The following is a 27966-nucleotide window of genomic DNA, read 5'->3' on the forward strand; positions in this document are numbered from 1 at the left end:
ATTGATAGGTGGTTAAATGTAAAGAAGAGGTCACAATTAACTTTTCATTATTAAAAGGAACAGAAGCTGCTTTGTTGGAAAGGATAATGAATTAAGTTTTTGCATATTGAATTTGAAATACCTGTAGGATGCAAAGGAAGTATACCCAAATGGCATTAAATTAAATGATCTAGAGCAGGACTTGGCAAACTTTTACTACAAAACACCAGATAGTAAATATTTTAGCCTTTGCAGGCTATGTAAGGCCTCCCTCACTGCTCAGTTCTGGGGTTGTAGCTTAGAAACATACATAGACAATATATAAACAAATGAGTGTGGCTATGTTCCATTGAAACTTTATGAATATTAAAATTTAAATGTCTTATAACTGTCACATTTTGAAGTATATATCTTATTTTGTTTGTTTGTTTGTTTTTCCAACTATTATGAAATGGAAAAAACATTCCCTACTTGTGGGCTGAACAAAAACAGAGAGTGGATCAGATTTGGCCCATAGTTCCTAATTTGCTGATCCTTGATCTAGAAAGAAGTCTGACTGAGAAATGGGAGTTTTCTGTTATTCACATATAGAGAAAAGCCTAAAGTGATGGCTATGAATGCAATCACCTCTTTGGATTGATGGAGAAGAAAGGATGGCTAGAATATGGCTAGGAGACCATGAAAATTTAAAAGATCGGAGTCAGTAAAAGAGATTTGGAAGGCAAAGCGAATCTTGAATTGTGATGAGTAAGCCTATACCATTGTTTAATTCATATATTAACTTTATGAAATACATGCGTATATACTATCCTGTGAACACTTCTGGATTCATCCCAGTCCTCTGTGTATTTTTCAGTGCTTAATGTAAATGTACCACCTGGAATAGAGCTGGCATTTGAAAAGTCTGTTTAAGAGATGGATGGTTAGCAAAATTGTAAATACTTCCCTATTAGACATGTTTGATTTAACACCTGAAGTTGTAGGACTTTTTGTTTTTTTCTACATGTTAATTTAGATAAGCAGAAAGGCAGCTAAGTGAATTACTTAGAATCTTTGAAGTAATTTGCAAATGAAGTAATAATAAAAATATCTGTAGTGGGAATATGGCAAATTAGTGACTAGATTTGATTTTGTTATACTCCAGTCATGAATGATGATGTTAAATATTTTTGTTTTTGTAATTCCGTGATGTTGAAAAACATGCTTTCGTTAAAAGCATGTTTATTAATAAAGCTCCTAATTATTAGGTAGGTTTTAGTGAACCAAACTTGACATTAACTCAATACCATTTTTTCTTTTTACAATGTGTAAGTTGTCAAAAAGCATGAGATAGAAACAACAGTAACCTCATGCAGTTCTTTAAGATATAGAAGAAATTTAAATGTCAATAAGTTTTAAAACACTATCAGAACATATTTACAACTTAGTTCAGATTGAATGCTGAGGAATAACTGAGACTATGGATCTGTGATAATGATCTATTTTTGTGGTATGCAGTTCTAAAGTGACATTATTCTTATTAAAAATGGAAGCACTAAACAGAGCCGGTTATCTCATCAGGAAAACCAATTTTAAGGGAAGCAAGTCAGTGCCTAATTATTTATTTTAAAGAGATAAATGATGTTGTCTTTTTCCAATGCTTGTCTGAGTTTAAGAAATATGGGCTAACCTGCTTTTAGGTTAACAAAATAACAATACTGTACTACAAGTGAAATGATATTCTTCAAAATAAAAATCCTATACTCACATAAAAAAAATAGAGATAAAGGTGTATATTGGTGTTCACTCTCTTGAAACAAAGCTTCTGCTACAGGGCACGCTCCAGAGTTCCTTGTAGAGAGTCTTGATTCGGTAGGTTTCGGTTGGCTGGGCATTGTTAAAAGTTCCCCAGGTGCTTTCCAACACGTAGCTAAAGTTAAGAAACACAGTTGTGTTTTGTGTGTGTGCGTGTGTGTATGTTGTTCCGTTCCTTCTCTACAACCAACTTAGGACAACTGAACTGAACAACAGTCCCACTTTTCCATCCCTTCACCTCTTTTATGGTCTTTTTCTTTAACAATATAGAGATAAATGTAAGCCCTTTTACTTGACTAGCATTGTCCAAAATCAAATTATCAGAGTTGGAAAGAAATGTGGAATTATTTGCGTTACTGATCGGAAAATGAACAAATTTGCCCACAAGCAGAGATTGAGTAATAGCCACTGCCAACTAATCCTTTTATCTCTCTGGATCGGGGTGGAGTAGAAGACTTTTATGATGCTGGCATCAATACAGTGTGCCGATGCCAATATCTGGGCCCCTTTGTTGTTGCCAGCATTATACAATTCTTATCCACTCTACTCCATCTGCGGTCCTTCCCCTGAGTGCTGCGGCTAAGTTGTGAGTGAAATGCCTCATTCCAGTGCAGTCGTATCTCAGAGCCTCTTCGTATTATTGACAGCTGCCATGAGAGTGCCTGTCATATGGCAATTACTCTTCTTAGTGTTTTATACCTTCTCATTTAATGATCATTATAATATGATTAGATAGTTGTTATTATCATCATCCTCCTCTTATTACAAATAAGAAAACTGAGCCTCAGCAAGTGCAAAGTAACTTAACAGCAATAGAAAGTGATAGAGCCAGGATAGGCACCACGTTCAGTCTGATCCTTAAGTCTTTTCTTTTTCTCCTAAGCGACACTGCCAAATATTGCTGTGTAAAATCACTCATCATTTTGTGTCAAAGTGAACATTTCTACATAGGAAATGTTGAAATCTATTTCCAAGTATAGTGAGAATGTAGGATGCTGCTTTGTGCCAGAAAACATAATTTTGAAATAGGATAGATGCAGCAGAGCAATTGTATCCACTTGTTTATTAAGAAAACCAGTTTCAGAAGTACCAGGGAAGGACCAGAGAAAGCTGAGAGTAGGGGTGTATATCATGATCGTTAGAAGCAAGGATTTGGGAATAAGGCATGTATTTGAATTCATAATTAAGTCCTTATAAGATGTGAATTTAGGCATATGGGAAATGGGGATAATAATTTCACAGGGTGTTGTGAAGATTAAATCACATAATTTGGGTTATAGATTTATGGTAAGTGCCTGCTCAATGTTTAGTGCTCATAAATGTTTGTTTGGAAAAGGATTCTGAAAGACTGGGTTGGAGGGTTACATTGAATCAAGCAATTAATGGGTTGGATAATTAAACTGAGAAAGTATGCTTGAATGAGCAACAGTCTTGACAAAGTCAAGTCAAAATAGCTACAAAGATGATACCTTTTGAATTAGGTAGGGTTGTGATTATCTATTGGTGCGTAATTACCTCAAATTTGGTGGCATAAACTATCATTTTATTCTGCTCATGACAAAAATTCATGAGCAGAGTAAAATGAATTCTTGTCATGAGCAGAATAAAATGATGGTTACTGATAGTTCACATTACCAAGTTCATCCAGGGCATAGTAGGACCCATTTGTTTATGCTCCACCATGTCTATGGACATAGCTGAGATTTGAAGATTGGAGGTGACTTCAGCGAGTGGAAGGGAGTCATCCGGGAGCTCCTACGCATACACGTCTACTGCTGGGCTTGATTACTTGAAGGCCTGCCCTACCTGGAACTGTCAAGCGGAACACCTACATGTGGCCTTTCTGCATGGGATTGACTTCACAACACAGCTTCTGCTTTCTGAAAGGGAGTGTCCCAGAAGAAAGCTTCTAAACAGCAAATGTTCCAAGAAATAATAGAAGTCACACAGCCTTTTTGACATAGACCCGCAAGTCATATAGCATCACTTTGGGAATAGTCTACCAGCACAAGGCTGTCACTAAGGACAACCAAGATTATAGGGAAGAGGAAGTAGACGATCCCTTTTCATAGGAAAATGGTAAGGTAGAGTGATAAAACTTATTTGTTTCCTCACGACTTAGGGTGTTACCATTGCATGGGTCTTTCCATTTTAAAACTAGAAAAATCCCAGGAAAACCAGAAAAAGTTATTTTCTCTATGGCAAGGTCACATTCAAAAAAACATTGGGAAGAAGAGATTTTTGCTCAAAATATAGTCTGCACCCCAGATGGGAACTAAGGGGCAGAGCTGTAACTCTGACCAGCCAGAGTCTAGATCAGCCAGATCACAGGCATCACAGGCATTGGAATGATGCTTCAGCTGGCATGGCCCACTTTTTAACTAGAGTTGTTTGTTGGCACTGTCAACTGTAGTTCAGGAGAGGAGACAGGACTGGGATATTATGTTGAATAATCTAACCCCGAGTGAAAACAAAGCCTACAGTTCTCCCCTCACACATGTTCCCTGATATTATGCCCCACTACCACCAGCTTTGATAATTAGGGCTCCTCTGCTCCAAGTCTTTGCAACCAATAATGGCCATGCTGTCCTTAATGTTGCAATTCAGAGTGTGATTCCTAGACCAGCAGCATTAGCATCCTCTGGGAACTTGTTAGAACTACAGATTCATGGTCTCTATCCTAGACTGCTGAATTAAGAATCATTGGGAGGTGACCTAGGACTCTTTTGAAACAAGCTCTCTGATTTTGATGCTTGCTAAAGTTTGAGAAGTATTGGTCAACACTACCACTAGATCAGTGGTTCTCATCCTGGGAGAATATCCAAACTAAATGTTTGGGATTTTGAGGGAGTGGGGGTGAAGGGAGCTTCTTTTCAATTGGAGTAAATTCAGTTTCCTAGGTCCTGTCACCAAAGTGATTCTAATTGAGTAGGTTGGGGAAATAGTGGTATAGATGAAAAGCACGACTTGGATTTCAGAAACCAGGGTTGGCAGTCCAGCTGAACCACATCAATACCGTTCATTCCGACATTCCACGATGTGCATGATACCCTGGAATGACTAACATAGATCAATACATTATTGACAAGGAAACGTGCTTCTGCTCTTCGTGTCTGGATATCATTCATTCCAACTCATCCCATTCCACCTCTTTTATGAAAGTGAATGTTTATCTTGGTAGCAGTATACAAACAAACCCACGTATACGTGCACATGAAATAACTTTCTTCCAAACCATGATTTAATAGAAGACTTACAAGTATATTAGTTATGGGAAGAATGTAGGCATTTTGTAACTTCAAGGTAATAATTTTCTACTGGCAACAAGAGGCACAAAAAAATCACTGCTAGCATGAGGACGCAGTTTGAAGAGATTAAAATCACACAAGCATTGCTTCATAAACATCCATTTTTGTCTGACGTGGTCTTAGAAAAAGCTGACTTTTCGAAGGATGTTTTAAGCATGCTCAATCAGGTGTTTGGAATGAAATCCTATACTGCAATTCTCCCTGTGAAGGTTTGGTCAGAATCGATTATTTCTAATGTCTAGCTCTGCAAGAGAATAGAAGGAAAATGATCTCAAACATTTACAACATATTTTATATGGCAATAGCTAGGTTGTCATTGAAGTCTTGAAAATCACCTGGACATTTAAGTGGAAGACGGTGTACACCGTGCTGCTATAGGAACAGATTGTACTATGTACCTTATCCCTGGAAATTCAGTTATTTAGATCTTCCTTTCAAATCAGATTACTCATTAATGATTGCCATATCTTAGTTCTAATGTATCAGTGAATTAGCAAGAAATTGAAAATTGGTCTATAAAAATAACTTCTCTAATTAAATTTCCCCATTGAATTTAAACTCCGGATCAGAGCAAGAAGGCAAACTAACTAGTTTTGTCTGCAGTGCAAAAGGACTTTCATGAGCCTCAATAAATATCTGAATGTCAAACATAAAATCTTGACTCTGGCCTGGAGCGGTGGCTCAGGCCTGTAGTCCCAGCACTTTGGGAGGCCGACGCAGGTGGATCATGAAGTCAGGAATTAGAGACCAGCCTGGCCGACATAGTAAAACCCTGTCTCTACTAAAAAAATACAAAAAAATTAGCTGGGCATGATGGCGGGTACCTATAATCTCAGCTACTCGGAAGGCTGAGGCAGGAGAATCTCTTGAACTCAGGAGGTGGAGGTTGCAGTGAGCTGAGATTGTACCACTGCACTCCAGCCTGGGTGACAGAGCAAGACAACATCTAAAAAAAAAAAAAAAGAAAAAAAGAAAACCTTGGCTCTTCCCTTGCATTTGATTCTGAACATTTCAAAGCCCCAGAGTATCAGATACTTATGTTAACTGAGCTCCACAAAAAGCCAGGCTTTTAGATGGTATTGTGATAGTCACTTACTGCCAAAAACTCATGCAGAAACTATAGTAGTGCTGCCTTTAGAAGGACAGAATTTTTATTTATAATTCCTTTTATTTGTGCTTAGAATAACTTTATACTGCTGAGACAACAAATAAAGCTAAGGTCACCAGCAGAAACTGGAGCAAATCATGGAATTTTCAACGACTGTTCTTTTGAATCTGGTGCTGAACTGAGAAAAAAAAAAATGTGTTGAATTTACTGAACTGAGAGAGTTCTTTGAATAGAGCCCCAAAGATACATAAAAATAAGTTTTGGAAAACAAGTAAAATTGTGAAGCTGTGGAACTAAAATGCAATCAACAGAAGCATAGAATGTGATGTTTCATTTAATTGTATTTTGTTGTTTTGTTTGAGGGACATACACTATCACGTTTGTTGCTTTGACTCAAATGGCCAAATATTTAAATAATGATGCAGAATCTAGTGATTTTTAGCCTGTTAGAGCAAAACATAGAAGCTCTTCTTTATGCATGAATTTTTGTAATCTGCATGTCACTCATCATTCACAGAAGGAGATTGGTTTACACTAGCATAAACTACGAAATAAAATTTTGGTCTTAAGAATAAAATAAGTATTTTCATAGTCAATTTTCTGCGGACAGAAGAATTCTCTAAGATAAATTTGGCTGACTAAAAACTGTATCTGTAAGCAGTTAGCTATTGCCCACCCCCATATACAAAGCTAATTTAAAAAATAGTTATCTAAATCTAAGTAGTTTTGAAAAAAATATTAGGCTTTAACCTTTCTACCAACTTGAAGCTTGTGGGGGTATAATCTGGGCAGGATTTTTAAAATAGCATGTATAACTGGAAGGCTGTGGTTTGACATTTCGGTGTACTAAAATAGCCAGCTAGATTGTAAATAATCACATTAAATAAGGAGGATTTTGAGGCCAATCATAAAACAACTTTACTCTAACTGTACCATATACCTTCTCTGCCATGTAGCTCCTCCTTTAGTCCTAAAAATAATTAAGTCATTGAAATTCAGTGAACAGTTCCAGATGACAGTAAATTTCTTCAAAACGTTCTCTTTTCAGTGCTTGCCATGCAAAGCAGGTGTTAGTGGGTTTCCTCTTAATTTCTTCACCTGATATTTCCACTTGATTCTTGTTCACTGGAATACCTCTGGCTCCTACATGGTTGAGATGGAAGGAAGAAGCGGGTCAGAGTGAAGCAGAGGTGGGGCAGGGAAGGTCTTAAGTGATAGGCTTTGACGGAATCAGTTTTAGTTTTTTCATAGGAAGATGGATAAAGATGGATCTCTGGCTTAGGCAGATTTTTGAAAGCTGAATGGTAGCATAAGTGATTTCGTGGGATTTTCGTACTACCCCACTGAGGAATGTTTGACTGTGAAAATGAATGATCCATATTCTTCCATCTGGATGACTCTTTGCATTTCCTTTTTGTGCTCCTGGGAATCTAGTATACCTCTTCTGTGGATATCACGGACACCTGCAGAAAGTTGCTTTGGGCTTCCTGGCAGTTATCCCCAGGAACCATCCAGGAACTATTCAGGCTTCCATCCCCTGCCCCTGAGAAATTTATTCAGCCTTCCTTACACTTCCATAGTGGAATCGTAGCTAGCTCCCTATGCAGCTTAGTCACTGTTTCTCTGTTTTGTCCCCAGTCTCTAGGGCAAACATATTAAGCTTCCATGAATCCCTTGTCATTAAATTTAAGTAGGGGAAAGCATTAAATCAACCTCTGTTCTGAGTATGGCAGAGGGACAAGAGAGAAGGAATGCCATAGTCCTTCACTAATGTAAATAGACTTGCTGCTGGCGTGAGATACCCTACTCATTGGAGTATGTTCTTCATGCTCACGCACAAGTTTTCAGGAGTACAGTGAACTTCCTCAGGACCATCTGCAGACTTTAATGACATCAAATTTGTCTGCTCTGCAGCTGGTCAGCCGGTCCTTAGCAGCATATTCTCTGTGTTAGGAAAAGCTCAGGTGCTATTAATACTGGCCCAGAGCTACTTCAGTCTCTTCCTTTCTGTCAATGCTGAGGCTGGAAAATACTCAGATTTTAAAATGCCTCTAAGCTTTCCAATATGCCATCTGAAACTTCATAATGAAGGAACTCCTCATATAGTCAGTGCTTTCTCTGAAGGCTCTTCTGGCATTAACTAAAATGCATCTCTCCCCTGAGTACACCCTCAAGCTCTCTTTGAGGGAAGGTTATTTTCTCATGTCTGTTGTAATTCTGTTTTAGGGATTTAAGGTAGTGTCACATCGATCAATCCTCCACGTGCTTGTTGAATAACAAAATTAAGCAAGACAAAAGAAAAGCCCCTGTGCTTTTTTGACGATCCTCTGGAAGTGTATTCAGATGCACTTCCAGAGAATCAACTATAAGCACCGTCAAGATTATGCACAGACTGTATAACGATTACATTGACTTTGCTGGGAGGTTCTTTTGGTAACAACATGGAAAATTCATGTGTACTTGGCCTTCAAATTCTGTTTTTAAGGTAAAGAATTTTAAAAGTAAAAAGAATTATGATACTAGTCCATATCTTGTTTTTGAGCAGATATACTAAAGAATATTTGCATTATTACTTATTAGATTAAACCAAACAGAAATTTGCATCTAAATATAAGTGATTTGTTTAAGATTGTAGGAGAGGCAGGCACAGTGGCTCATGCTGTAATCCCATCACTTTGGGAGGCCGAGGTGGGCGGATCACTTGAGCTCAGGAGTTCCAGACCAGCCTGAGCAACATGGGGAATCCCCATCTCTACAGAAAATACAAAAATTAGCCAGACGTGGTGGCTGATACCTGTAGTTTCAGCTCCTTGGGAAGATGAGGCAGGAGGGTCATTTGAGCCCAGGAGGCTGAGGTTGCAGTGCATGGAGATCGTGACATGCACTCCAGCCTGGGTGACATATATATATTTATATACACACACACACACACACACACACACACACACACACATATATATATGATTTTTATATATATACATCTCTCTATATGATGTTTTTCATATATATATATAACATCAGCTTATGCAATCAGCTCATATATAGTGTGTATATATGTTATATATATATATATATATATATATATATATGGTAGAAGAGAAAAGATTTCTTACCCATCTTAAGATTTATGCCTGAGATCCCAATAACAAAAGACAAATTAACAAGAGAAAAGCATAAAAGCATATAAATTTATTTAATAAGTTTTACATGACACTAGAGCTTTCAGAAGTGAAGACCCAAAGAAGCAGAGAAAACTGTCTGTTTTATGCTAAGTCTGATGTAGTCCATCTTATGGAGAAACATGATTGGACAAAACGGGTATGATCTAATCATAATAAGCTGAAGAGGGGAGGTGTTTAATTATATAAGGCCTGTTTGTTTAGATTTTCCTTGGTGTCTCTATGTGACATTCCTTTCCTCTGAGTATAGGCCGAGACCCCTTCTGTAATGAGGATCTTATGACCTATTTTCAGGAGCAAGTCAGAGATTTTATGGCTCGCCTCAAGGGAGAAGGGGCAAGAATAATTATTTCCACTTTCTATGGTCTGCTTCTGGTGTTTCCTCAAATGCCAAGGTGCAATATTTTGGGATAATGTGTCCAGAACTCATCAATCATATCAACACCCAATAGTAACTGGGACAAAGAATTGAAATTAAAAGTTAAACAGGAGGAGACTATGTATGAGGGGAAAGGAGACAGGATGTGGAGAAGGCAAGACTGTAAGAAGGAACAAAGGCAGACATAGGAGTAGGAATTTAGAAAGGTAGTAAGGATTAAAACAAGACCAAATATCACTTGATAGGTAGAGAAGATTCCTCAGACCTTGCATCCTACAAACCTCATTTTGATTCCTTGCAATATCTCTTAAGTGGTTGTTTTTGATAATTATTACCATTGCCCTTCCAAAATGATGCAGTAAATTCTTCCCCCCAATTACCAAAGAAGTGAATCTAGGTGAGGTTGACTTTGAAGAAGAACTAGTGGAGTCTGAGATGAAATTGTGTATATATCTTCTAGAGAAGGAGCTGTAAAATGCAGCTTAGTTTGTGTATTAATAGTATGCAATGTCTTAAGTCTTACTAGTCTTAAACTAGTAAATTTATCTAATATTTATAATAAAATGTGAGCAAAGAGCTTTTGTTTTGCTATTTGAAATTGGTTCAGTGAGGAAGAGCAGTTCTTACTGTTTCACCAAATAAATTTAGACTACTTGATAAGCAATAATGGATTTTTTATTTTGTGATGAAGGTGAATTTATATATTTTCTTCTTTATGGGAAATTTCACTTAATCAAAATGTAGCCATTGTGTGTTTTTGATGATAGTACAATAATTTAGTTTTAGGAACATGTGCTGCATTTCAAAAAGGGAATATAATTGAATTTATTTTATAAGAGGGTACAGCAGTGAACCATTTAAAATTACTTTTATATCCTAATATTTCATAATATGCATTTTGATATGAAGTGTCAATGATTTTATTTGAGTCATTGTAATATATATAAATGAAGCTGAATTTTTGTTAACAGTTTTTTGATTCAGTACCTGGATAATAAGTGATAATATGTAGTAAGTTACAATATTGGCGTGACAAGTGCATATTATTCACCATAACTTTTCAAATAAACATATCTATAAATATGAATTCCCAATTAAGTTAGGAGTCAAGAATATAAAAGTAAGAATCAAAATAAGGAATCAAAGAATACAAAATAGACAATATAGATGAATATAAATGGCAGGACATTTTTTTCCCACTTACTACTTAGCACATTTATATAATTCAATCCAGAGATGTAAACTATACCTTTAAGTATATGACAGTATTTATACTCTATTCCAGTGCTGTACCTGTTACTCAATTTTGCACAGTTGTAATATAGGCACATCATTTTATGTCTTTTGCCCTTTTATTTTTTAATCCTAGATTATGTGGAACTCTTAGATATATCTGTATATGTATTTATCACTTTCAGTGGCAAGATTTTATTATTTATTTTCTTTTTTGAGACTGGATCTTGCCTTGTTGCCCAGGCTAGAGTGCAGTGGTGCAGTCAGCTCATTGCAGCCTCAACCTCCCAGGCTCAGATGATCCTTCTGTCTTAGCCTCCCAAGTAGCTGGGACTACAGGCATGGACTACCATGCCCGGCTAATTTTAAAACAATATTGTAAAGATGAGGGTCTCCCTTTGTTGCCCAGGCTAATCTCAGGCTTCTAGGTTGAAGCAGTCCTCCCACTTCAGCCTCTCAAAGTGCTGGGATTACAGGCGTAAGTCACCACATCCAGCCTCTGACAATAATCTAGAGGCCACTTAAGCCATCCTCAAACTGTGGATATTTATATTCCTTTCCTTTTCTTGTTAGATAGCACAGATATATACCACTTTTTATAAATATGTGGATTTATAAAGGTCTCAAAGGTCAAACCTGCTGCAAGGTGAAAGATAGACGGTAGGAAGTCATGGGATGATGCAGAGAGATAATTTATTGATACATGTAACAACACAGGTGGACCTCAAAGCATTATGCTTAGTGAAAAATTCTACCTCAAAAGGTTTCCTGCTGTATGATTTCATTTATATATATAACATCCCTGAAACGTGAAACTATAGAGATGTAGAACACATTAGTGGTTGCCAGGAGATAGGGATGGGAGTGAACAGTTGGTATGAATACAAAGGGTAGCACAATGCTATTCTTTCATAGTGACTAAACAGTTCTGTATTTTGAATGTGATTGTGGTTATACAAATCTATATATGAGATAAAATTGCAGAGAACTACACACATGCACACATGAATGCAGACTTTTAAAATGCTGATGTATTTGTTTCCTAAGGCTGCCATAACAAAGTAACAGACACTGGCTGGCTTAAACAACAGAAATTTATTGTCTCACCATTCTGGAGTCTGAAAGTCCAAGCTTCAGCTCTCCATAGGTTTGGTTTCTTCTGAGGCCTCTCTCCTTGGTTTGCAGATGACCACTGTCTCACTTTGTCTTCAATGGTCGTCCTGATATGGTTTGGCTCTGTGTCACCACCCAAATCTCATCTCAAATTGTAATACCTACGTATCAGAGGAGGGATCTGGTACGTGACCATTAACTTGGGAGGTGATTGGATCTGAGAACAGTTTCTCCCATGCTGTTTAATAATAGTGACTGAGTTCTTATGAGACCTGATGATCTTAAAAGTGTTTGGCAGTTCTCTCTTCACTCTCTCTCTTGCCTATTGCCATGTAAGACGTGTTGCTTCCCCTTCACCTTCTACCATGATTGTAAGTTTCCTGAGGCTTCTCTAGCCATGTGAAACTGTGAGTTACATCAATTGGGTATAAATTACCCAATCTCAGGTAATATCTTTATAGCAGTGTAGAAACAGTGTGGAATCCAGATCCTTTTGTCTGCGTAATCTGTGTCCTAATTGCCTCTTCTTATAAGGATACCAATCATATAAGATTAGGGCCCACCCATCTGACCTCATTTTACCTTAGTTACCTTTCTAAAAGCTCTACATCTCTAAAGAGAGTCACATTCTGAGGTACTCAAGGTTAGAACGTCAATGTAGGAATTTTGGGGAATGGGGAGCATAATTGAGCTCATAACAGGTGAAAACTGAGTAAGGTCTGCAGTCACATTAATGATCATGTACCAGTGTTTCTTTTTTGGCTTTTGTATTTTACTATAGCTGTAAAAGTCATTGTCATTGAGGGAAGCTGGGCTATCTTTGCAATTTCTCATAAGTCTCTTAAGTATTTTGAAATAAATTTTTTGAACAAGTTATCATAATAAAACGGACAGATTCAAGTGAGAACAGTCATAAAGATGAAGTAGGGTGATCTCCTCTGGGTACATGAATGATCACATTTGTGAGTCCCAGTGTTAATATTTTGAAGTAAATCAAGGTTGTTGATGTTAGAGTGCACTTATTTATCAACTATTATTTGACTCCTCCTCTGTGTCACATGCTGTTCAAGACATTGAGAGTTGTTGCCAAGCAAAACAGCAACAGTCTCTGTTTTCATGATGCTTTTGGGGTAAAATTTGGTCTGCAGAGTCTTACTTACATACATTTCTGATATTCCCCTGTATGAAGATCAGGCTATGCTTCCAAGAGGCTAAGGTATGAGTAGAATCCCATTATCACTCATTGACTCTTAAATTATATGGGCCATCCACAATTATGATTCAAAAATAATTTGATCTTCTTCATATTGTACATTTTAATACTGATTTAATGTGTCCCTTTAAGGTTTTTCTGAAAACATTGTTATATCCTTTATGCCCCAATTGTCTGTCATATGAAATGTAGAAATATTGTAGAGTAGGCAAGAGAATTTAAAGAAATATTTTCCTCTCTTTAGTACTCTCTTGAAACAGACTTGACAATATATTGGCATAATCTGAATTTGATTATAATGTTACTATTGCTGAATAACATTATGTGATACTGAATAACATATTGTGTGTCAGTATTACTGAAATAAATATAAGAATTCTCATTGATCCTCTGGACAGATTTTCCCAAGCAATTTGCTTCTTTGACCCATTTATTACTGCAGGTTGAATATCCCTTATCTGACATGCTTGGGAGCAGAAATGTTTCAGATTTCAGACTTTCTTGGATTTTGGAATATTTGCATATATGTAATGAGATATCTTGGAGATAGAATCCAAGTCTAAACACGAAATTAATTTGTGTTTTATATTTACCCTAACACATGTAACCCAAAGGTAATTTTATGCAATAATGCTGATATAATGTTATGAACACATCACATGTGGTCAGGTGTGGAATTTTTCACTTGTGATAACATTTTGGCACTCAAAAACTTTTGGATTTTGGAGCATTTCCAATTTTAGATTTTCAGATTAGGAGTGCTTAACCTGCAGTTGTGGAAAGCAAGACTCCATATTCTTAAAAAGAAAACAAGAAAAAGCAAAATTGAGAGGTCTTCAGGTCTTTATTACTCTATTAAGTATTATTATTATTATTATTTGAAACAAGGTCTCATTCTGTCACCCAGGCTGGAGTGCAGTGGCACAATCATAGTTCACTGCAGCCTTGAACTCCTGGGCTCAAGAAATCCTCCCACCTCAACCCCCAAAATAGCTGGGACTACAGGCATATACCACCATCCCTGGCTAATTTTTTTTTTTAGTTTAGTCAAGATGGGGTGTCTTGCTCTATTGTCCAGGCTGGTTTCAAATTCCTGGTCTCAAGCAATCCTCACATGTCAGCCTCCCAAATTCTTGAGATTGCAGGCATGACTAACCGTTCCCACCTACTCTACTAATTTAAAAGGTGGTGGATAGGCTCAGTTGGCCATGATAGTAGAAAGAAAATAAATCGGTGCATAAATGATTGAGGAGAATTTACTAAGTCTTCAATCTACAGACTAACAGAAAATATTTCTCTTAGAGATTAACATCCAGAATTCTGTTTCCAAATCCTTATCTGAAAATGTATTGTCCTGATTACTCAACCACTTAGTCATTAATTCCAAATAGGTAATTACTGTTCCTTCTTTTATTCCTAGAGGAAAGTAATTATGAATTAGTGATATCTATACAAATACTTAAGGTTCCTTGAAACACTAGATTTGTAATTTCTGATTCTAGTATTATGGTGACTACAAATATGTAAGTTAAAATTCAAAACTCATTAAATTTTGTTATAAAACTTAGTCTGGAGTGGGTGATCAAATTTTTAATCCAACTTTATTAAAGTCTCAGTGCAGTTCAGATACAGTAATATATATAGATCTTCTGAAAATATACTTTTCAAAATAAAGTATAGATATTTATTTTGTCTCTCACCCATCATGCATCTACTGAGTATTTACTACCAGCCAGGTAGTATATTTGCAGGGAAAACAAAGTAGAATGCCAAATTTCCTTGCACTTAAGAAGAACTGTGTAATTTAAATGTGGTTGTGGTAGAATGACTTAATTTATCTATCAAGTATATACGCTGTACACTGATTATTAAGTGATATAGGAGGATTTACATTTTTTTGTGGTTTCACTTGAATTCAGGAATCATTTATATGTCAAATAGCTCTTTCTTTTTTATTATTTAAATTGCTTGAAAAAATGAAATGTTTAATAGCCTTACCAGTCTTAGATAATATTCAGTGAGTCTCATTATTAGATAGTCACATTGAATAGTTAAGCTTTAACTCTACAACCCATGATAAAATAAGACTTCTTAGTATATAAACTCTTTGAGGAAAGTGGCCTTGTTTAATACAAGCGTGTATTCCCATTATAACACCTAGTTGGTTCTCCTGTTTATTGCATCCTTATGATTCAATGAAAAATCAATACTGAAATTTTTTAAAGACATATTTTGATATGTGGTACTTGAAAAGTAATATAATATCTCTTGTCTTCCAGACTCTAAATATAAACAACTAAACACATAATCAAGATCAGTAGCCACCCTAAATAGGACCTTACATTTTATCCATTTCATAGAACTGTATATATATGTAACAAACACAAGTGAATATTTGTTCTCTAAGCATCTGCAATGGATCAAAGTTATCAGAATTATGTTCTTAAAAATATAAAAAACTTGAAGCTGAAATTATTGGCTTGTTTTTACTGTTCACACTGAGTTTTCTATTTTCAAAACATGGAGGATAATTTTATTTTTCTTTTTTGGAGACAGAGTCTGGCTCTCTCGCCCAGGCTGGAGTGCAGTGGCACCATCTCAGCTCACTGCAACGTCTGCCTCCCTGGCTCAAGCAATTCTCCTGCCTCAGCCTCCCGAGTAGCTGAGATTACAGGCACATGCCACCACACCCGGTTAGTTTTTGTATTTTAGTAGAGAAAGTATTTCACCATGTTGGCTAGGCTGATCTCGAACTCCTGACGTCAGGTGATCTGCCCGCCTTGGCCTCCCAAAGTGCTGGGAATTCAGGTGTGAGCCACTATGCCTGGCTAATTTTTCTTGAATTTATTTTAACTTTATACTTATTCATAACTAAATCTTCCACACCATTTATATTCTGGTATCCCTTTATCATCATAGGTGAATTATAATTCACAGGTTAATCTAAAAATGTGTGTCACTAGAAATATTAAGCAATAACTTCAGTAACTAGGTTACAACGATGTAAAAACTCGAGAAATAAAGTACAATATTGAGGCTAGCCCTAAGAAGTGACTCTAAATCTATACCAATTCAACTACTTACATCCTTGGTATGTTTTATTGTTCACTGAGAAATCTATCAACTCTGATTCAGTTGAATTGAATTTCTCAGTTAGTTTTTTTGTTTGTTTTTATGTTTTTCTCACTGCTAAAGTTTATTTGACATTTCCATTAATTAAAACTTTTAGCAATTTCACAGTAATGGAAACACTAACATAACTGTATTAACATTTTCATACTGTCCAGGGTCAGTATATTTATTTGGTGTTTTCAATCTTAAACAAGTAACAGTAATTGAAATAGAGCCATAGAGCTATTTGTATAAGAAGGACAAATTCATTTCACTACAATGAAGCAAACATTAGTTCAATCCAACCAACAATGACTGAAGGGCTGCTATGTGCCACGGAGGATCATGGTATCCATACTCAAAAGCCACCGCCACCTCTCTCATACCCCCATGCTGTGTTATGTATGTATATAGCTGATCATTCTAATTATCATCACCATTACCACCACAGATGTTTAGCCAAATAGGTACATTGACTCCTCTCCTCTTCAGTCACTCTTCAACTCAACAACTCAATCCTATTAAGTGGAGTTGCATCACATCATTTCTCTGTTGAAAACCTTCTGGTGGCTTCCAACAGCACCCAAAGTGAATGCCAAAGTTCTCACCATGGCCTGTGAACACCCATTGCTGTGGCCCCTATCACCTCTCTGTCCTCATTTCAAACTGCCTTTCATAGGACTCACATACTCTGCTCCAGCCACAGTGCCACCTCACTGTGTCTGGCCCTTTGCTGATGTTATTTCCTCTGCTTACATCCCTCACTTTGCCTCTTTTGTCAAAATCTTTCTTGTCATCTTAACAGCCAGGCTATGCTTGATACCCAATTAATACCTGCAGCCAGGCACATTGGCTCACACCTGTAATCCCAATCCCAGCACTTTGGGAGGCCGAGATGAGTGGATTGCTTGAGGTCAGGAGTTCAAGACCAGCCTGACCAGCACGGTAAAATCCCATCTCTACTAAAAATACAAAAAAAAAAAAAAAAATTAGTCGGGCGTAGTGGCGGGCGCCACTAACCCCAGCTACTGGGGAGGCTGTCAGGAGAATAACTTGAACCTGGGAGGCAGAGGTTGCAGTGAGCCAGGATTGTACCACTGCACTCCAGCCTGGGTATCAGAGCGAGACTCTATCTCAAAAAATAAAAATAAAGCAAACAAACAATGACAAAAAAAAAACTTTGCAATCCTTCTCACCCAACATGGCCTATCCCCTTCCTCTGCTTTTTTTTCTTCTTGTTATCCTTAGTACTTCTTGATATCTAATATAATGCAATTTTAAATTTTATCCTTTTTATTGTCTCTTTTAATAATGTAAGCTCTATTACGGCAGAAATTTTTATTTTTTTTATTTTTATTGTTTACTTCTGTATCCCCAGCATTTAGGACAGTAGTTGGCATATGGTAAGAAATCAATAATTTTTGGTTGAATTAAGAAATAAATAGCAATATTACTACTAATAGTAAACATTTATTAAGCTATTATTCTCTGCCATATACTTTGCTAAGTACTTTAAATGTGTATTTCCATTTTTTTCCTCAAATAAAAACATATATGTTATTATTTCCATTTAGCAGATGAAAAAAATCTAAGGCACAGAGAGTCATTACAATTTGTCCAAGGTTACATCGCTTTTAAATGATGGAATGTTTATTTCATTATATTGTAATGTATACTGTTACTACTACAGTTTCTCATTACTTCTAATAGTCTCATTATTTTACCCTTTAACATCTCATGAGTTGAGATCTGCCTAACCATTGAAGGCACATCAGAGTTAAATTTACAGAGATTTATTTTTTCTTTCTAAGTGGTACACAGAATAATTGATGATGATGTAGAATCCACAAGATACAGTATATTAAATCTTCTTGAAGATAGTACTCTTGGCTTCATCTCTGAATCCCTGATGCCCAGAACAATGTGTAATGCAAGACAAATATCAATAAATATAGGTTGAATGAACAGAGTTTGTATATTTCTCCTTTTTGTGTTTTCTGTCTTCTTTGGTAGCTTTTTCTATAAAGCCTTTTAGAGAAGGCTTCCATGAGGGCAAGGAACATGATAATTATTATTCAACACCTTATTCCCAAAACAATGCCTAGCACACGATAGTTGATTAATAAATATGGATGGAATAAATTAATTATAATTCCCAGAGCTGAGCTCTCTCGCAGGCATAAAACATATGCCATATTCTGATACTTTAAAAAATTACTTCTAACCTTTATCAATTTATCATAAAATATGGATACATATGAGTTCTTGAATCAAACTACCTGCATTAAAATCCTGGCTCTACCACTTGTGAATGCTATGAGATTGGGAAATTTATGTAACCTCTCTGTGCCTCAGTTATGCCTGCAGAGCATTAGAACACTGCCTGATATATAATAAATGCTCACGAAACCCCAGAGAAGATTTACACTATTGTTTGTTCACTATTTATTGCCTTATTTATATGCTGAACACTGTAGCAGGCTTTCTGGAATCAACAGTTTTTCCTTAGGTGGTCCTGAATCTTTACTTAGGGGATTTAAAATGCCATAAACAAAAATAAATTAGTTCTATAACGATTACTTCCTCTACTCTCAACTGCAGTGAGCAGGCTGCTTTCTTTTATTATTATTATTATTATTATTACTTTATTTTTTGAGATGGAATCTCACTCTGTCACCCGGGCTGGAGTGCAATAGCACGAGCTCAGCTCACTGAAATCTCCACCCCCACCCCGCCGGGTTCAAGCCACTCTCCTGCCTCAACCTCCTGAGTAGCTGGCATTACAGGCATGCACCACTACACCCCGCTAATTTTTCTATTTTTGGTAGACACAGGGTTTTTCCATGTTGGTCAGCCTGATCTGGAGCCCTTGACCTCAGGTAATCTGCCTGCCTCAGCCTCCTAAAGTGCTGGGATTACAGGCGTGAGCCACCACTCCCCGCCTAGACCCAACTCTTAACTGCAATAACTTGGCATATTGAGAACCTGAACTTGATCCATAAGAAAACAGCCTGGCTGGGCATAGTGGCTCACACATGTAATCCTAGCACTTTGGGAGGCCTAGACTGTTCGATCACTTGAGACCAGGAGTTCGAGACCAGCCTGACCAACGTGGTGAAACACTGTCTCTACTAAAAATACAAAATTAACCAGGTGTGGTGGTGCATGCCTGTAATACCAACTACTTGGGAGGCTGAGGCAGGAGAATTACTTGAACCTGAGAGGCACCACTGCACTCCAGCCTGGGCAACAGGAGCGAAACTCCTTCTTAGAAAAAAAAAAAAAAAAGTTGTGTCTCCTTAATAGTGTCCATGTTGCTCCATTGTTCTACTTATGAATTTGTAAACTTTGGAAAATTACTGACTCTCTTTGGTGACTCAATTTTGCCATCTGTAAAACAATGATAATTAATAGTGACTCCTGACAGATTTGTTGTCCTAATTAAATGGGTCAGGCTTTGTAAAATGTTCAGAATATTGCCTGGCCCATAATATGTGCTCAGTAAGTTCCCAACTGGTCAGGATCATAGCAGCACCTATAAAAGCATATGTGAGCAGTATTTGGGACAAATTAATTTCCAAATCCATTAAAATTTTTACATGGTTCCATACGTGTTGAATTTTCAAGAAGATTTTAATAGACATGGATTAGAATCCTGGTCCTATCAATTGGCAGCTACAAAAGCTTGGGCAATTGTTTAAATTGACCTGTTTTGTCTCTGAAATGAAGATGAGTATGCCTACCCAAAAGCTATAGGGAGTACTAAATTAGAGAGCCCATATATAAAACATTCAACACAGTTTCTGGCATGGTAGGGTCTAAATATGTACAGATAATATAAATAAATGTCACCCCAAATATTATATTTTTTGGTTTATCTTACATGATGAAGACACTACAATTTTATGTGTATTAAAACAGATAGCTTCCTCGGTATCCTAGCCATGAGAGAACTGGAAAATGTAAATGGATCCAATTACAAAAATAAATATACTTTCATATTGCCGATAGTCTGTGGAATTTCACTATCTCGGGAGGCCATGGAGCCAAGTATTAAAATGAATTCCGAAGAGAATTGGATAACTTCATGACTGATAATATGAATGCTTCTTTTTAAAAACTAGATGTAATCAAATCTGCTGCCACCAACTGATATCCATGGGGTCTCAGGCAGAATTTCCTCTTTCTACCCAGAGCACCGCACAAGTGGCCAAAAGCTACTTCCGGCATTGTTACAGTTTTAGTTTTCTCATTTCCTCTATTAGACCCTTGGGAAGGTTTCTCCAGTAATGAACCTTGGATTTAAACGAATGTTTGAAGGGTGGGGAGAAGGAAATTTTTCTGTAGTCAGCCAAAATATTGTCTACTAGAGTGAAGTTGGCATAAAAGAAAGATTTGTAAAGGGAAAACCATGAAGAAAGCTACACATTTTAGTGGGGAAAGGAAAAGATGAAGGACAATCAAAAAGAAAATTAATACATTTTATGAGTAAAAGGTAAACCTTTCTTGTGAAGCTTAGACTATCCTTGTTTGTTTGTTTGTTTGTTTGTTTGAGACAGAGACTCCCTCTGTCACCCAGGCTTGAGCATAGTGGTGCTTTTGGCAGCTCACCTCAACCTCCGCCTCTTGGGTTCAACCGATTCTTCTGCCTCAGCCTCCTGAGTAGTTGGGACTACAGGTGCCTGCCACCATGCGCAGGCTAATTTTTTTTTTTTTTTTTTTTTTTGTATTTTTAGTAGAGATGGGATTTCACCATGTTTGCCAGGCTGGTCTCGAACCCCTGACCTCAGGTGATCCACTCGCCTCGACCTTCCAAAGTGCTGGGATTATATAGGCAGTACCCAGCCTAGACTAACTTTTTGAGTGTATAATTTTATATTTGTCTTAAGTATTAAATTTTTTTAGAAAATGTCCATCCCAAATAATAAGTATGTTTGTGATCAAGAATAGCAATGTTTTCCTAGATTCTTTTTATTTCCTTCAGCTTCTTCCTAAGGTGTTAAGGAAGACTTATAGAATGCATGAAATCATTGAGAATGACATTTTTAATAGCAAAGAATTAAAAATGTGGAATATGGAGTCAGAGAATGCCTGTTTACTTACCACTTGCATGATCATGATTCACTTACCAGTTGAACCTGTATTTACTCATTTTTAAAACTAGAAATTTATAGTAATAATTACACATTTTTTGTCTGAATTAAATGAGATGACAGTAACTTGAAAATATTGCAAAATATAAAGAACTTTTTTAGAAAATTAAATATTTCTAAAATTAAATATTAGAAAATATTGCAAAATGTTTATTTTCACTGTTTTCCATTGGTGTACTCCACAAGTTATAACCCATAATAGCATTCAAAATAATGTTTATTCTTTTCAGGGCAGGCTGAAGGCAAACATTTTAACAAAATAAATCAAATTATAAGAACTAAACAAGTTATGAACAGTAAATTTCAAAGGACAGGAGAATTAAAATTTTCTTTTGGAAATAAGATAATGAAGGTAAAATGCTAAGAAGGAGTTTTGTTTAGTTATTTTTATGAAAATACTGATCCCTATAAGCACAATGAACACAAAAACTGACAAAATAAGGAAAATTGCAAAATTTTAATAAAATGCTATATGTAAATAGTCACTCAAACTTAATTTCTTTTAGACAATAACTTTTCTCTGATATATAACCATACAAAGCACTTATAACACATAGTTTTATTAAGCTAGCTATGTCATCAGATAAGATTCAATAACGGCATGTATTGAAAAACTGTCGGCTGAGCATAGTGGCTCACGCCTATAATCCCAGCACTTCAGGAGGCCGAGGCAAGTGGATCATAAGGTCAAGAGATCGAGACCATCCTGGTCAACATGATGAAACCCCGTCTCTACTAAAAATACAAAAAATTAGCTGGGCGTGGTGGCGCGTGCCTGTAGTTCCAGCTAACTCGGGAGGTTGAGGCAGGAGAATTGCCTGAACCCAGAAGGCAGAGGTTGCGGTGAGCCAAGATCGCGCCATTGCACTCCAGCTTGGGTAACAAGAGTGAAACTCTGTCTCAAAAAAAAAAAAAAAAAAATACAAAAACTTAGCTGGGTGTGGTGGTAGGCGCCTATAATCCTAGCTACTTGGAAAGCTGAGGAAGAAGAATCGTTTGAACCCGGAAAGCATAGATTGCAGTGAGCGGAGATCGGGCCATTGTACTCCAGCCTGGGCGACAGGGCAAGACTCTGTCTCACAAAAAAAAAAAAAAAAAAAAAAAGAAAGAAAGAAAAAAAAAAAGAAAAAGTGTCATATCTCTTCTCCATTGCTCGAATATAAACTCTCATAGCCTATGATATGGGCTAGAACTTTGCCAATCAGTGACTGTTCAGCAAATCTAGATTTTTTTTTCTCTTGTATTTAACAGTAAGATGAATTCTTTCTTGGGCGCTGGTGACAGCATGTCTATTACTAGGATCTATTCTGCCAAAAGTTGGCATTGAACAGAGCTTGGGGAGTCTTTCTTAGATAGCAGTAAATGAAAGGGTGGGTATGGAGCATCAGGGGCAGCCTTTAAAATCCATTTTTATTCTGCTTAAAGTTAAATGGAATGATATGACCTTACTTGTAGGCATCTCCCTGTGGCACAGTTCCATGAAAATAAGTTCTATATTGATCCCTAACGTTAGTATGTCTATTAAACTAAGTCCTTCCAATGTATTGAAGTCTTAAAAAAATATTTTATCAGTGTTATTGCTTCAAAAGTGTGTATTCACTTTAAATATGATTGTTCTTAGATAGGATCATTTGGGGGAGAAGAAACTTTATTTTCTTTTTGAATATTTCCTCTTTGTCTAACGGTTCTCTTAATGACAATGTAAGCTGCATTTAAGAAAGAAATTTTCCAGTCTATTAATTATACATACTCTTGAGCATCCCATTTGCTGTGTCCTATTTATCCTTTCACTTCTTTTGTGATGCTTCCCTTTTTGTGGGATGCCATACCCTCCACTGCTTTCTTAACCTAGTCTTCATGTTCATCTACCTTTACTGAGAGCTCACTTACTCCTAGTTGGACACAATATTAAAAGCTGAGGAATTAATCTTAACAAAACACATATTTCTGTATAATCTAGTCTTGGTAAATCTGGAAAGGCTCCTTCATGGAGAGAGCATCCAAGCTAAGCTGAAGGGATAAACAGGAGTTAGCCAGGTGAACAAGGGGGCAAGAACACATTGCAGGATGTGCACAGGCCCTGAGGCAGAAAGAACAGGGTGCAGCTGGGAAACCATGGTAATTTTGTACAGTTTAAAGAATAGGCTTAAAAGATGAGAAGCATTAGAAATGAGTTGGAGACAGAAATTCTTGAAGGGCTTCAGGCATGAAGAAAACAATTCAGCTTTTGTTTGGAGGGTAGACAGAAACCATTTTAGCACTTTAATCAGTAAACTAACATATTCCAATTTATACCCTAATGGTATCTCTGGAAAAAGATAGAGAATGGTTTGAAGAAGGTAATTTTAGAAAAAAATAAAAATAAATTACTGTTATTATTGTTAAATTCAGTTTGGTTTGATATTGTTATCTTTAAAAATCTGAAATCTAAATTATTTAAATAGAGGATAATGATAAATTATTAAACCCATACTAAAGTACATATATATTCAAAATGGTAAGTCCAGAGTCACAGCAAGCAAAAATCATACAGTGGTGTGCCATGGCCCCTTGAGCATGATTTGTGTAGTTGAGACAATAGGCTGGAGACACTTGGCACCACATGTGTAGTTATGTAGTTTGTCATCGTGAAAATGATTGCTGAACAAACTTTTTCTTCTCCCAGAGAGTTATATGCTAATTAAAATATCTAATCGAACAAAGGTGCATTCATTTAGAAAGCATTCGTCAGTACCTACATAATCCTCAAGAAGGGAAAGAAGACAATTGAAAAACAGAGCTTCTATTTTAAAAGTAATTCTTACTCTAGTTCAGAGACTTCCTGAACAAGTTCATTTGAGCATGAGATTATTTAACTAATAACAGGTAACTGCTCTGAATCTCCATTTTTACATGATCAAACTAAAGAAGACAGAGAAGACCTAGCAATGCTTTGTTTGAAACAAAAACTGGAGCTCATTATCGATGAAAAGATTATAGTCCCTGTCAAAAAATTAAGTTACTCAAAATGGTCCCTTCAGAAGTACAAATGAGAGCTGACATTATTTGCGTTCAAGGAGTTGGATAAAATAGTTGGAGTTAGCTTTTGACTATTGCCTTACTACTTCCCTACCTCAGTTCATTTTCTGCTACTGTAACAATACCCAAGATGGGGTAATTTATAAACAACAGAATCGTTTCTTATAGTTCTAGAGGCTGAAGTTCAAGGTCAAGTTGCCCACAGCTGGCAGAAGTCTTCTTGCTGCATCATCACATGGTGGAAGGCAGAAGTGCAAGAGAGCATACAACTGAGGGAGGGGTGGGGGCAGGGGGAGGGGCAGGGGATGAGGGGGGGCGGGGGGGGCCAAACACAGCATCTTATCAGGAACCAGTTTCTGAGATAACTAACCGTCTCCCACAATAATGGCATTAATCCCCCCATATAGGTCCCACTTTTCAACACTCTTGCATTGGGGATGAAGTTTCTAACAGATGGACTTTGAGGGACACATTTAAACTGTAGCATTCCCCAAGTAGTAGGATGTCCAAAAGCATTTTTCTGGCAGCGGGAAAAATCAGCACAAAATGTCATTACAACCCATCAGTGACACCATTGACACACATATTTTTAAAGCTAACATTTTCTAAAATTTCATTTTCAAGTTACTCAGTTTTCTTAATTGTAGGTAATGTTTTCTTTTTAAAACCTTTGATTGATTTGATATGCAAATTATACATATTAGAGTCATTTTTATTGTTTTTAGCTTTAAGCATTCAATTACACTTAATACTTTGAAATATGTTATTAAATTTTATGTTAGGATTGTGTTATATGTTTAGTGTCAACTTATTTTATGAATCACGAGCTTTGATTTGGCAAAACTAAATAGTGAAATAACTATATTGCCATTTTGCTCTGCTATGGCTTTCATCAACAAAAAGTTGATGATGGGAAGCTGAATGTAATGGTGATTAGAGAGAGAAAGAAAAAAAAATAGCTAGTTTCAAATAGAGACATGAGACAGAATCAAAAAGACTTGGTTATCTGGGAGATATGGTATATGTGGAAGAAAAAGGGAAAAATCAGATACTCTGCCTTCTTGTATGAACTTGAGTAGATGTAATTCTGAGCATTACTATTCATATGAAAAGGGACCATGAGAGAAAGAGAAGGAGAGTTGAGAAGAGTGTGAGGGAAAATAGAAAAAAGAGGCAAAAAGACACATAATAAACAGCATCACTTCAGAAAATACTACAATTTCAGTGATTAAATGTTCAAAAATATCCCATCCCTCTACCATCTCTATCCTGTTTCTTTAAAAGCTTTATATATACCAAATACATTGTGATGAATCTGGGACTTCCTTGGGGCAACAGAGGTGATGATATTTTAAGGGAAGTAGAAAATGAATCACAAACAGCTAGAGGCTCATATCAGAATGCCCTCCATCTCCTTAAACCTGAGTGATCTTGAATCAGACTAGAGCCAATATCCCTAAAGTTTATTGCCAGTGAGTGAGGTTAGCAGCAGTTTCTAATCTTACAGCTAGGAATGCAGTCTGTGTATAGGAAGGATAAGCATACTCTTGCATTCCCATGATGAGAATATGAATATATTATCCCAGAAAGATGAGTTTTTGCAGTGGTTATTTCCATTGTATTGTTAGCCTATTCCTTGGAAACATTATATGTTCAATTACCCGACAAATGACCTAACTGCTTTTATTTGGACCTTGGAATACATTTTCCTATTCAAAAAATCTTGTTAGAGGATAATTTAGGGCCATAATTATTTGGAAACTGTTTCTACTTTACATTAGTAAAAATCAAATTTGAAAATTGTGTGAAGGTGAATCAGTCCTAAAAGCAATCAAGTAGATCACTAAGCTACTCCAGTTTGCGTTTAGGGAGACTATATTCAGAATTGCTCTTTATTTTTTAGCTTGTCAGCAGTTTAATTTCTGTTTCCTCTTTTTTTTTTTTTTTTGATTCTCTCCTGTATTTGCTGCATATTTAGAGATCCATGTTATACTTCATGTGAAAATAATATTTTACATAGCTCCTTTCCCTTCTATACAAAGTTTGATAATTCTAAGGAGAGGACTTAACGTTTTAATCCTCTAATTGTCAAAAAGGCTGAGAGCATTAAGAAGCTTACTGAAGAGTGGAGTTGTGCTGTAATTTTGTTTGCTGGGATTTGAGTTTCGAAGAACCATTAAAAAGCCTTTGTTTGACAGTGGTCAGATGGTTGTTTTGAGACTCAAGTGGCACTCTGATACCTTGGTATTGGGTTATTTTGCCATGTTTAAAATGAAAATCAGATTGAGGATTTCTAGAGTTGTAAAGTCTTTGAACTGTCAAATAAAAATAATTTCTAAAGTATTAAGAAATTTCGAAGTCCTACTGTGAACCAGCAATGTAGGTGTTTTCTTTCTAATTTTATTTCAGATATCTCTACCACAGGACCTCTTGGCATGGGAAGCACGACCACCAGTACCACCCTTCGGACCACGACTTTGGGCCCGGGAAGGAGTACCACGCCGTCAGTGTCAGGAAGGAGAAACCGGAGTACTAGCTCCCCATCTCCAGCTGTCGAGGTGCTTGATGACATGACCACACACTTTCCATCAGCATCGTCCCAAATCCCAGCTCTCGAAGAGAGCTGTGAGGCTGTGGAAGCCCGAGAAATCATGTGGTTTAAGACTCGTCAAGGACAGATAGCAAAGCAGCCATGCCCTGCAGGAACTATAGGCAAGTCTGCGCTAAAGCACTAAATTAAAACTGTTTTGTTACTTTGGCTTCATGTTCTAGTGTTCTTTGCCTTTTCTTTCTTTCTTTCCTTCCTTCTTTCTTTCTCTTTCTTTTAGTTACAATGTATTTTATTACTTCACATTTGACTAAATTCTGAACTCAGCTAAATTACAATTTAAACCTATATAGTTTCTAGAGTTTGAATACGCAACCTGATTAAGTCAGAGGTAACCTGTGAGATCTGCACTCGGCCCCTGTAGTTTCAGGTCTCTGGGTAGAGGTAAAGTGAGGCTGTAGACGTTCTGTCTACTCCAGAGGCTCAGCTTTCCTATGCAGCAGTTCAGAGGGGATCACATGATTGCTGGGAGTTAGTCTCACGCTTGTCATCAACCGACAGATACTGATTGCAGATACTGATTGCAGAAAATGGGGTCGAGGACTTCTATATTAGAAGATTATCATGGAAAAGACCTAACATTTAACAAAAGAGAAAATTTGACTGTCCTTTTTATCAGCCATTGTAGTTGTCCTCTAGTGAGCAGTCAAATCTCTTAACACTGGCAGGAACCATGCTGCAGGAGTCAGCCTGGCACTCACTGAGGCATCCAACAGAGAACAATTCTGCATTGTTTCCTCTAGGGGATAAAGAAGGGACATGGATGAACC

General features: G+C 36.8%; 1 protein-coding gene across 18 annotated transcripts in view; it reads left to right on the forward strand.

Moving 5' to 3' along the window:
• Positions 1-27966, forward strand: part of ADGRL3 (adhesion G protein-coupled receptor L3) — an 837546-nt gene that overhangs the window by 637925 nt on the left and 171655 nt on the right. For 11 of the 18 annotated variants that reach the window (XM_064367447.1, XM_012453251.3, XM_064367451.1 and 8 more), the window contains one exon: positions 26998-27300. In XM_064367447.1, coding sequence (XP_064223517.1) covers positions 26998-27300 — 303 coding nt within the window. The remainder of the gene's footprint in view (positions 1-26997; positions 27301-27966) is intronic. The other 7 variants (XM_064367448.1, XM_064367456.1, XM_064367466.1 and 4 more) reach the window with 1 other exon arrangement.

This window comes from Aotus nancymaae, unplaced genomic scaffold, assembly GCF_030222135.1.
Source record: "Aotus nancymaae isolate 86718 unplaced genomic scaffold, 86718_ANA_hifiasm-v0.15.2.pri h1tg000006l, whole genome shotgun sequence".
Classification (NCBI taxonomy): domain Eukaryota; kingdom Metazoa; phylum Chordata; class Mammalia; order Primates; family Aotidae; genus Aotus; species Aotus nancymaae.